Below are 12,095 nucleotides of genomic sequence, written 5' to 3'. Positions count from 1 at the left end.
TATCCAGAACATACGAGGAACTCATGCAACTCAACAACAAAAAACCAAAGAACTCAATTGAAGAATGGGCAGAGGACCTGAACAGACATTTCTCCAAAGAGGACATACAAATGGCAAATAGACATATGAAAAAATGCTCAACATCACTAATCATCAGAGAAATGCAAATCAAAACCACAATGAGATATCACCTCACCCCAGTCAGAATGGCTATCATCAACAAGACAAATAGTAACAAATGTTGGAGAGGCTGTGGAGAAAAAGGAACCCTCATACACTGTTGGTGGGAATGCAGACTGGTGCAGCCGTTATGGAAGGCAGTGTGGAGGTTCCTCACAAAACTACGAATAGAATTGCCACATGACCCAGCAATCCCTCTCCTTCGTATCTACCCAAAAAGTCTGAAAACATTTAGAGATAAAGACACGTGTCCTCCAATGTTCATTGCAGCTTTGTTTACGGTGGCCAAGACACGGAAACAACCAAAATGTCCTTCGATAGATGAATGGATAAAGATGTTGTGGTATATATACACAATGTAATACTATTCGGCGGTAAGAAAAGATGATATAGGAACATTTGTGACAACATGGATGGATCTTGAGAGTGTAATGCTGAGCGAAATAAGTCAGACAGAAAAAGCAGAGAACCATGTGATTTCACTGATATGTGGTATATAAACCAAAAGCAACAAAAGAACAAGACAAACAAATGAGAAACAGAAACTCATAGACACAGACAATGGTTTGGTGGTTGCCAGAGGGTAAGGGGGTGGGGGTGGGGGTGGGAGATGAGGTGAGGGGATCGAATATATGGTGATGGAAGGAGAACTGACTCTGGGTGATGAACACACAATGGGATTTATAGATGATGTAATACAGAATTGTACACCTGAAATCTATGTAATTTTACTAACAATTGTCACCCCAATAAATTTAATTTAAAAAAAAAATGTTATAAAAATAAATAAATAAAAAAAAAAAAGAAAAAGAGATAAAACCTTTAAGAACAACAAAAGAAAAAAATTCAAAAACATTATAGTGTGTCCTCATCCACCTTATTCACTGGATCTGGCACCGTGCAACTTCTGGCTCTTCCCCAAAGTCAAAATGATTCAGGACATTGAGGCAGCCAAACAGCGCAACTAAAGACACTTACAAAAGAGGACTTCCAGAACTGCTTCAGGAAGTGACAAGAACAATGGGATAAGTATGTTTGAAATGAGGGGGAATATTCTGAGTGAGGTAATGGCAATGTGTCTTTTACTATAATAAATTTTTTTTATTTAAACATTCACCATATTGTTGGATCGCATGTCGTACTTTCACTTTCTTTCAAACCCGCTGAAACAAGAGTAAATAATTTTTTTAAACCTAAAACCACAAAGACAAAACCAAAACAAAACAGAAGAAGAGACTAAGCAACAAAATCTGGAACTAGAAGCAGATAGATGGATTAGAAGTTCCTGATTTAGCAAACCCCAAAGAGCCGAATCCTAAGCCCAACAGGGAAGCTAAGAAGCAATCACACTTATACTATTGAACTCTCCAAATGCTCTGAAATAAGCAGCACTGGTTACTTTGGCTAGAGGGGATGCAACCATACTAAAATAGTAAAACTGCTTGAAAATCTATTTAGGCAGCAGCTGGATCCTTAGTTCCTCTCCCCAACACTGCACAGCCAACAAATGTCCCTTCCCCTTGGCAGAAGACTGGAAGTTTATTCTTTAAAGAGAATAAAATAGAGGGTCTCTGACCTAGTGGATACCAGGCACAACTGTGGGAGGGGGCTCACACTGCAAACAAGGGGAGTAAATGCACATACCGCGGGTGCCAAAAAAATGTATAAAGTGAACACTTTGGTCAATGTTGCTCAAGCAGTAGTTCACTGTAATCAGAAGTGTCTAGACGCTGATGGTAACCACTTTGAGCACCTTTTGTAATTGCAGAAATCAAACATGACTTGTATTCATCTTTTGTTATCGGTGTATATTATTACAATTTTAATATTTTTTTCCTTTCTTAAAATATGTATACTTTTTTTTTGGCACCCTCTGTCTTTATGCACACATTTCCAATAGTGAAATGTCCGTCCCTCTTCTAATCCTGGCTCCCAGGACACTGGCAACCAGCCTTTTGTGCTCCCAGTTGAACTTCCTATTCAAAGAATCTAATCATCTAGGAGGAACGACCCAAAGATGTTGAGATTAGAAATTTTCAAATGAAATGACCCAGCCAGACCACCCTCCTGAAAGGCCACAGTTAAGAAATTCTACCACCACTCTCAAAGCCTCCAACCAGCTTTCTGATGGCCCTCTTTCAATAGTGGCAAGCAAATTCCACCAGACATTTGAGGAGAGTATGTATGTGGAAAAACTGACACAAAAAAGTAGGAAACAAAAAAAGTAGGAAAAGCAACCTCTTTAGGGAGAAAACGTTTTTTAAAATAATGTTGCTATCCTCAGAGAGGTAAGACATTGCACACACGAGCAAAACTATTCCTTTAAATTAAAATCAGAGAGGAACAAGAACAAAAGAGCCATTAGAAATTTAAAAACATGAAAGCACTGTCTTATCCAATATTTGTGGGTAATGGTTCATCCCCTATGCTAGGCTGGCCTCTTCTGACTTAAGGGCTTAGGCTTCCACCCCATCCACTGCCCATTCGCCAGTGCCTGCCCTCTACCCTGACTCTATCCGCCTGCCTCCAACCTCCACCTGCAGTCCTCAGCCCAGCTCAGCACTCACACAGTCTATGTTCTCTGTCATGTTCAAAATGATGTAGTTTTTCCCAGCCAGATTGCTCCAGTCTTTGCAGATCACCTGTACAATAAAACAAAAAGAAGGGTGACAGTTATAAAGGCATAAGGAAAGGCATCCATAGAGAACATGAGTAGAAACTTTGAGAAGCTAGGAGGTGAAGTCCAACTGTAGGTTTGTCATAGCTAGGTAGGAGCTGACAGCCTCTGCAAGGTGACATGCCCAGGATCGAACTCAAAGGTCACAAACCCAGATGTCTTCAGGGATCAAGTGAGAGGAGGAGGCCAGGAGTGACACAAAGGAAGGTGGAACTGTGCCAAAGGGGCCAGATTGCAGAGGGCTTGCCCCAGCTAGAGACAAACTTGTTTTTAATGTTCTGTAGGTCAAACAAAAACATGCCTGTGGGACAGATTCACAGGCTAACAACTTGGGACCCCTTTTCTTTCCTTTTGGTGTTGGAGCGTGTGAGCACTGACTTGTGTGTGTGTGTGTGTGTGTGTACTGAGCAGGGGTGATAAGGGGAGGAGCAGAGAGTGACTGTACATACAGTGGTGGGCATGGAAACAGTGCTGGAGAGAGCACAGGTCAGGCACAAATTCTCTCCACTGTCATAAGCAGTGGGGAAGCCAAGAGTAGCAGCGATAACACCTAAACAAATGAAAACCAGGCCAGAGTACCAGGCTCTTCCAAAGCTTCTACTTTGTATGTAAGTGCAGTGAGGACACCCACTGGTGGGCCATGAGGTGTACACCCCTAACAGTTCTGCGGAGGCTCGATGTGGTGTTGAGGGCTTTTATCCTTGGCCCAGCAGACCTCCTGCTTCCATGTAGCCCCAGGATGGCCAATGGCATGCATGCACCTCCACGTTACCTGAGTAGAATCCCAAGGGATTCTGGATTGAGCTTCAGCGGACTGCCCTTCCTGGGGCTGCTGGCTGAGGTCTTCTTGTCCCAAGGTAGCAGAAGGTGTCAGCTCCATGTGTTGGGGGTACTGAGGGAGAGCAGTTGAGGTTCCAGGGTAAAGGGGGTCTTCACTTGCGGTCTCAGCCCCACTGGGGGCTTCTGCTTGAGGGAATGAGGCCAAGGAGAGCACCTCTAACCCAGCTGTTCCCACAGTAGCCTTCTCACTTGCCTCCTGAGGGGCCTCAAATTCTACCTCATGCCCTGCAGCTGGCAGCATTGTGCCCCCTGCCTCTTGGCTGGCAAAGTCCTCACCCCCCAGGGTCACTGTATTTGGGGTGACTGAGGGTAGTAACAGACTTGGCTCCATGTTGCTCCCCACCTCCACACCCGAGGAGGCCTGGTTCCCAGAATCTTCATGCCTGTGCTTGGGGGCCCTTGGTGTCTGGCTACTGCTGGTGAGAGAAACGTCGTAGACCTGAGTTTGGGCTTTTTCCTGGGTTCTGTTCACAGGCAGCAGCTCTTCCTCCTCTTCCTCTTCTTCCTTCTCTACCTCTTCCTTCTCTTCCTCCTCCTCTTCCTCCTCTCCAAGAGCCATAGGCCAGGGTGGTTCCACCAGGTTCATCTTGGGCAAGGAAGAGGGGAGGCTTGGCATCTTTTGACCCTGGCTGGTGTCTTCTATGGGACCTGCCTTCTCAGTTAAGTCTGGGAAACCATAATCTAAGAACAGAGATGGACAATTCATTCACTAGTTTCATCACTCATTGATTTGTTCAGTATTTGCTGTGCAAATGATATAAAAGAACCATGAGAGCCTCAGGGAAACAGTGGGGAGACTATTGGTTGTGTTCGAAAGGAGTGGGAAATAAGGCTGGGTGAGGGGCAGGGGCAGACTGGAAGGGAAATAGAGGCCAGGCTGGTCCTTGTTTCCTTCATGATAATAAAAATGACACAAATCTGTCACGAAAATTCCACGAATATAGGAATGTATAAAGTAAAAAGAAAGTTTGTATGACTGTACCCTTCAGATATTACTTGTTAACAGTTTGATGGGTATCTTCTCTATTATTTTTATAATGTATTTATGTTTCCTCATCTGGGGATTTCACCAAGAACAACCCATTGGAAAGGGTTCCCTTTATGAGGTCTGAGGACACTTTGATCACAGGAATAGATGAGAACCATAGATTATGACCATTGTTCCCAAACTTTGCTTTTGTTCTATAACTCAGGCCCTGATTGGGAAATGAAAAAGACGCAAGGAGAGCTGGAGAAAGCCTGAACCCACAAGTTTTTAAAGCCTTCCAGAACTTACAGGGACACCATTGGCAGTGGGAGAGGGGATTTTTATTTTCCTTGTTATTCTGGGAATTACATTTTGAAGCAGAAAAATTAGGAGACCTCCTGGAGACCAGAACATTTTATGGCTTTTCAATAGTCCTATCCTTTTCAGGATAATGACATATAAAAATTATAGACCAGTTTTGTCCGAAATTCATTTGAAGTATCAGAAGCTGTATCTAGGTAGCGACTTTTATTGGCTGCCAATTTGTTTCAAAATCATAAATATCAAAGACAGCTTTAAAATACTCTTTAGAAATGAGAGAGGTGGGAATAGTTTAAGGTGCTGAACTGAACCTACTCATTCTCCTCTTCCTTCTCCTCCTCCTCCTCCAAAATGTTTGTCAAATGACAGAATTTTTTTCTTCACAGTCAAAATGAAAGTTTTAAAAGTTTAGATAAATTTCTGGGAACATGGAAAGCAGATGAGATCATAGGAACAAATAGCCTCTCAGTCATAACAGACATATGAAAAGATAGCAGTGGAGGAGGGAGGCTCTCTTACCAACAGAATTAAAAGCCAGAGAACAACTATGGAATTAGCAAAGACATAGAACATACCGTGTTTCCCCGAAAATAAGACCTAGCCGGACCATCAGCTCTAATGCGTCTGTTGGAACAAAAATTAATATAGGACCCGGTCTTATTTGAATATAAGACAGGGTCTTATATAATGTAATATAATGTAATGTAATATAATACAATATAATATAATACCCGGTCTTTATAATATAGTACAATATAAGACCAGGTCCTGTATAAATTTTTGCTCCAAAAGATGCATTAGAGCTGATGGTCCAGCTAGGTCTTATTTTCGGGGAAACACGGTAGAAAATTTAAGGAATGGAATATAATTTAAAAATTCCAATTAGTATCCTCAAAAAGACCCAAAGCTATTGTATCCCTCAAATAAGAACAAGATAATAAGAAAATCAAGTAATGTTTAAAAAAGTGGCGTGGCCAGTTGGCTCAGTTGGTTAGAGCACAGTGCTCATAACACTAACGTTGCTGGTTTGATTCCCACATGGGCCAGTGAGCTGTGCCCTGCACAACTAGATGGAATAAAACGACTTAGAGCTGATGGATCCTGGAAAAACACACTGTTCCCCAATATTCCCCAATAATAATAAATAAATGTATATACACACACTCACATATATATGTATACATATGTGTGTGTGTATAAATACATGAGTAAGTTCTTGGACATTTAAGTTCAATTGTTGAAAAGTACAAATTCAATAGAAGAGCTAGAAAAAAATGTCAAGGAAAAGTCTCCAGAGCAAAAACAAACAACAAAAAAACATTTTTAAAAATGATATTTTTTCCAAAAAGACAGAACCAATAAAATGGAAAGAATAAATAGCAAAAAAAAGAAGAAAATTTCCTGGGCCTGGCAGCATGAATCTTCATATTGAAAGGGTATATAAACAAGGTGAACGATAGAAGAATCACATCTAGCCTCATTCTTATGACATTTCAGAATTCTAAGGGGCAAGAGAAGATCCTAAAAGCTCTTAGGGAAAGAATAGGTTACCTAAAAGGAACAAGAAACAGATTATCAAATTATCATCAAGCTTCTAATTAGTAACACTAAACTGCATGAAGGAAATTGAAAAGTGCATTCCAAATTCTCAGGGAAGTTTATTTTGAACCTGGAATTTTATACCCAACTAACTATCATTCAAATGTGATTACAAAATAAAGACATTTTTATATATGCAACAACTTAAAGGTTTTACTATCCACAGATTCTGAGAGACTTGTTTAAGGAAGTTGTCCAAGAAATCACCCACAAAAAAGATATGGAAATCAAGAAACATGAGAGGACAGTCATAAAAATAAATTTCAGGATGGAAGCTGTATAGCAGGCCTAGAAAGCAATTATCCAAATTAGAACAAGAATTTGGAGAGCTCTGAGAATTATTACAAAAAGAAAAATTGATTACCTATAAGAAAAAGTATGATTTTTAGAAGCTGAATGATCTTAGTAATCATTGAAAGCCCACTATACTATTTAAATGAATGATTCAAATATTCTACCCCCCCCCATTTTTGTTAATTATACAACTCTGTTTGAGTAGTAAAGACTTAGTAACTTAAGACTTTCCATTCCTCTACACCCCTGCACACATTCCGTAGGAAAGCTTACCTATTCCCCATGCAAAACAGCCAGTCATGACATCCAGGGGAGAGGCTTTCTGATGGAACAGTGACCACAGCATTGCTGAGGAAACCCACACCAGACTCTAATACTGAGCAATCTATATCATTTTTATAGATATGAAAAAACAATCAAGGTTCACAGGACACTTGAGGAAAGCTGGGTGCATTAAAAAGCATAAGGGTGAAAAAGCAAAGCAACTGACTTCTGAGAAGAGTTAATCTAGTAAACACAAGAGAACTTAGAAAAAAAATTCTATTAACATCTTCAGAGATATTCAAGAGGAAATTACACCCATAAAACAAGTGCATAGAATAATAAAAATATTTTACTTCCATATAAACAAGAACTATATAATAGGCAGATGTGTTTAAAATTTAAATGCAGAGGATCCAAGATGCTGAAGTAGATAAACGCTGTGCTTGCTTCCTCCAGGGACAACAGTATAATTACAACTAGAGCCCTCCCCATTCTCAGTGGGCAGACACAGGCGGCCACCATATCCAAGTCTCCATCAACCTGGCTAACACTGTTCCTTTACCCTGATTCCCTAAGACCCTGCCCCACCCAACTTTCCATCCCACCCAAATTGCTTGCAGTGGCTTTTCCGTATAAACAGCCTGCCTTGGTTCATGCTGTGGACTTTTCTAAAATTTCTCAAAGGTTCACAAAACCCAACAAGCAGTATTGGGCTTCAGGGTGTCCTGTAACTCTGGCTGAGCAGCCCTAAGCCCAGCACTAGCAGCAGCTGGCATCCATTTGCGGCTTGACCTCTTGAGGCACCTCCAAGCCCAGTGCAAGTGGCGGCCACCTACAGACTTACTTTTTGGCTCATGCCAGGTGGTTCCAGGCAGCACATAGACTATGGCTGAACTTGGCCTGCAGTGGGGCCCGTCACAGGAAGCCCCAAGGCTGGCAAGCCTGGTGGCCAGCTTTGGACCCAGCCGGAACACCACCCAGCAGCCTCCAGGGAAGATAGACCCAAAGAGCACACTGTGCAGGCACCAGAGCCCTGCTAAAATAAATCCTGCTCTGTAGGGTCAGCGCCTGCACAACAGCTCTTCCATAGCAGTCCTGGCCCATTTTCACAATCAATCAGCCTGAGGATTGATCCCTCCCATTGATGTACAAACAACAACCAAGGCTCAACTACAACAGAAGACACACACGCCCCACATAAGGGACACACCTGGAATACCCGGCTCAGGTGACCAGAGAGACTGCACCACTGAGCCCCACAGCACACCTACTACACAAGGCCACTCTACTAAGACCAGGAGACACAGCAACCTTACCTAATACATAGAAACAAACACAGGGAGGCAGCCAAAATGGGGAGACAAAGAAACATGTCCCAAATAAAAGAACAGAACAAAGCTCCATTAAAAGAACTAAACAAAATGGAGATAAGCAATCTACCAGACACAGAGTTGTAAACACTGGTTATAAGAATGTTCAGTGAACTCAGGGAGAACTTCAACAAAAAGACAGAAAACATAAAAATGGAGATAGAAAATATAAAAAAGAACCAGTCAGAAATAAAGACTACAATAACTGAAATGAAGAATCTATTAGGTTGGTGCAAAAGTAATTGTGGTTTTTGCAATTATTAACCTTTTAAATCACAATTACTTTTGCACCAACCTAATAATAGAGGGAATCAACAGTAAGATGAGATGAAGCAGAAGACCGAATCAGTGATTTAGAAGATAAAGTAGCACAAAACACCCAAACAGAACAGCAAAAAGAAAAAAGAATCCAAAAAAAATGAAGACAGTTAAAAGGCCTCTGGGACAACATCAGGTGTAACAAAATTTGCAAAATTTGTACCAGAAGGAGAAGAGAAAGAGCAAGAAATTGAAAACCTATTTGAAGAAATAATGACAGAAAACCTCTCTAACCTGGAAACAAATATACAAACCCAGGAAGTGCAGAGGGTCCCCAACAAGATGAAGCCAAACAGGTCCACACTAAGACACATCATAATTAAAACGCCAAAAGTTAAAGACAAAGAAAGAATCTTAAAAGCAGCAAGAGAAAAGCAATTACCTACAAGGGAGCTCCCATAAGACTATCAGCTGATTTCTCTACAGAAACTTTGCAGGCCAGAAAAACTGGCAGGAAATATTCAAAGTGTTGAAAACCAGGGATCTATGACAAGATTACTCTCTCCAGCAAAGCTATTATTTAGAATTGAAGGACAGATAAAGAGCTTCCCATACAAGAAAAATCTAAAGGAGTTCACCAGAATCAAACCAGAATTATAAGGAATCTTAGAGGGACTTCTTTAAAATGAAGAAAAAAAATAAAAAATATGAATAATAAAATGGCAATAATTACACGTCTATCAACAATTACTTTAAATGTAAATGGATTAAATGCTACAATCAAAAGATAGCATGGCTGAATGGATAAGAAAACAAGACCCTTACATATGCTGCCTACAAGAGACTCACTTCAGATCAAAAGACACACAGAGACTGAAAATAAAGGGATGGGGAAAAGATATTTCATGAAAATGGAAACGGCGGGGCAGGGGGGGAGCTGGGGCAGCAATACTTATAACAGACATAATAGACTTTAAAGTAACAGCTATAACAAGAGACCCAGTAACCCCACTTCTGGACCCAGTAACCCCACTTCTGGTATTTATCCGAAGAAACCCAAAATACTACTGGGTCCCAGGAAGGACCCAGTAACCCCACTTCTGGTATTTATCCGAAGAAACCCAAAATACTACTTTCAGGGGACATGTGCATTAATACGTTCATTGCAGCATTGTTTACAATGGCCAAGATGTAGAGGCAGCCTGGGTGTGAATGGATACAGAGTAAGTAGTAACATATATCAACAAAATATTGCTCAACCAGGGAAGGGAATGGGTTCTTGCCATCTGCAGTGGCATGGATGGACATGGAAGGTGTTATGCTGAGTGGAATATGACAGCGAAAGACAGACGCAATGTGATTTTGCTTATATGTGGAATCTACAGAACAAAATAAACAAAACAAAACAGAAGAAACTCATAGATACAGAGAATATTTTAATGGTTGCAGATGGGAGGGGGGTTGGGAAGATGGGTGAAAAATGGGAAGGGATTAAGAAGTACAAATTGATTGTTACAAAGTAGTCATGGGGATGAAGGAAACAGTATAAGAAATATAGTCAATAATATTGTAATAACTATATATGGTGTCAGATGGGTACTAGATTTACCAGGGTGACAGATGGGAGGGTTGGAGGCTGGGTGAAAAGGGTGAAGGCATTAAGAAGTACAAATTGGTAGTTACAAAATAGTCATGGGGATGTAATATAAAGCATAGGGAATATAGTCAATAATATGGTAATAACTACATATAGTGCTAGGTGGGTACCTAATCAGGGGAATCACGTCTTAAATTACATAAATGTCTAACCACTATGCTGTACAACTGAAATTAATATAATATTTAATGTCAACACTAGTTGAAAAATTTAAGAAAGGGGGAAAAAAGTGAAGGGGGCTAAGAGGTTCAAATTTCCAGGTATAAAACAAATAAGTCATGGAGCAGTAATGTAAGTATAGGAAATACAGTCAATAATACTGTGATAGCATGGTACAGTGTCAGATGGTTGCTAAACTTATCATAGTGATCACTTCTTTAGGTATATAAATGTTGAAAAACTATTGTGTACACTTGAAACTAATGTAATATGAGATGTGATCAACAAATATGGTGAATGTTTAAATTTTTAAAAATTTATTACAGTAAGAGACCCATTGCCATTAATCCCCTTCAAATTACACCCCCTGGCTTCATACACACTTATTCCACCATTCTTGACACTGTCTGAAGCATTTCTGGAAGTCCTCTTTTGTGAATATCTTTAGTTGCACTATAATGGCTGCCTCAATGTCCTGAATTGATTCAAAATATTCCTGGTCATTTTGAGACTTTGGGTAAGACCCAGAAGTCACACCACGTCAGGTCTGGTGAATAAGGTGGATGAGTACACACTGTAATGTTTTTGACAGAAATTGCCGCACCAGAAGCAATGTGTGACACAGAGCATTGTCATGATGGAGGACAAAACTGTTTGGCCACTTCGTGTTAATGCGTTGCTTGTGGTCCATGATTTATGGCACACTTTAAAACACACCTTCTCTCAACTGTAGCTCACACCCGACTGACTGCACCAAACAAGCTGAAACTTGTCACACACTGTTACTAAAGTTCTATGTGCCTCTTCCTGTATTGAGCTCCCTGCCTTTCTGTCGGATGGCACTCGACAGCAGCATTCACCATATTTTGTGATCACAACAGAAAGGCTCCATGTCACACATCGCTTCTGGTACAGCAATTTCTGTCAAATAAAAACATCATGGTGTGTCCTCATCTACCTTATTCACCAGATCTGGCACCATGTGACTTCTGGCTCTTCCCCAAAGTCAAAATGACCATGAAAGGTAAATGCTTTGAATTGATTCAGGACATCGAGGCAGCCACGACAGCACAACTAAAGACACTCATGAAAAAAGAGTTCCAGAACTGCTTCAGAAAGTGGCAAGAATGATGGGATAAGTGTGTTCGAAGCAAGGGGGAATAGTTTGAGGGAGATTAATGGCAATATGTCTTTTACTGTAAAAAATTTTTTTTAAATGTAAACATTCACTGTATTGTTTGATCACACCTCATATTGTATGTTAGCTATATATATTTTTTGCCCCCACCCCCACCCCAGTTTTTAAGCCATTGTTTCTCAGTCTAGTTGTAGGACACAGCTCCTGGCCCACACTGGTATTATGAGCCTTGCGCTCCACCCACTTAGGCAGTCTCGGTCGTTGGTCGTTGGTAGGTTGCTCACAGCAGCTCACGGCAGCTCTTGTGGGCTGCCGGCCTCACGTTGGCTTCCGGCCACTCACAGCTGCTGGTCACTCACAGCTGCCAGCCA

The 12,095-nt window shown here is 40.9% G+C and overlaps 1 protein-coding gene across 2 annotated transcripts in view; it reads right to left on the bottom strand.

Moving 5' to 3' along the window:
* PODXL2 (podocalyxin like 2) overlaps positions 1-12,095 on the bottom strand; it is a 54,890-nt gene that overhangs the window by 20,828 nt on the left and 21,967 nt on the right. For both annotated transcript variants that reach the window (XM_019718599.2, XM_019718598.2), the window contains exons 3-4: positions 3,630-4,378; positions 2,748-2,822 (exon numbers count right to left, since the gene is read on the bottom strand). In XM_019718599.2, the coding sequence (XP_019574158.2) occupies positions 2,748-2,822; positions 3,630-4,378 (824 nt within the window). The remainder of the gene's footprint in view (positions 1-2,747; positions 2,823-3,629; positions 4,379-12,095) is intronic.

The sequence above is a fragment of the Rhinolophus sinicus genome, linkage group LG09 (genome assembly GCF_036562045.2).
Source record: "Rhinolophus sinicus isolate RSC01 linkage group LG09, ASM3656204v1, whole genome shotgun sequence".
NCBI lineage: Eukaryota > Metazoa > Chordata > Mammalia > Chiroptera > Rhinolophidae > Rhinolophus > Rhinolophus sinicus.
Note: the sequence above shows the minus strand (reverse complement) of the source record. Positions and strands in the feature narration are given on the sequence as shown.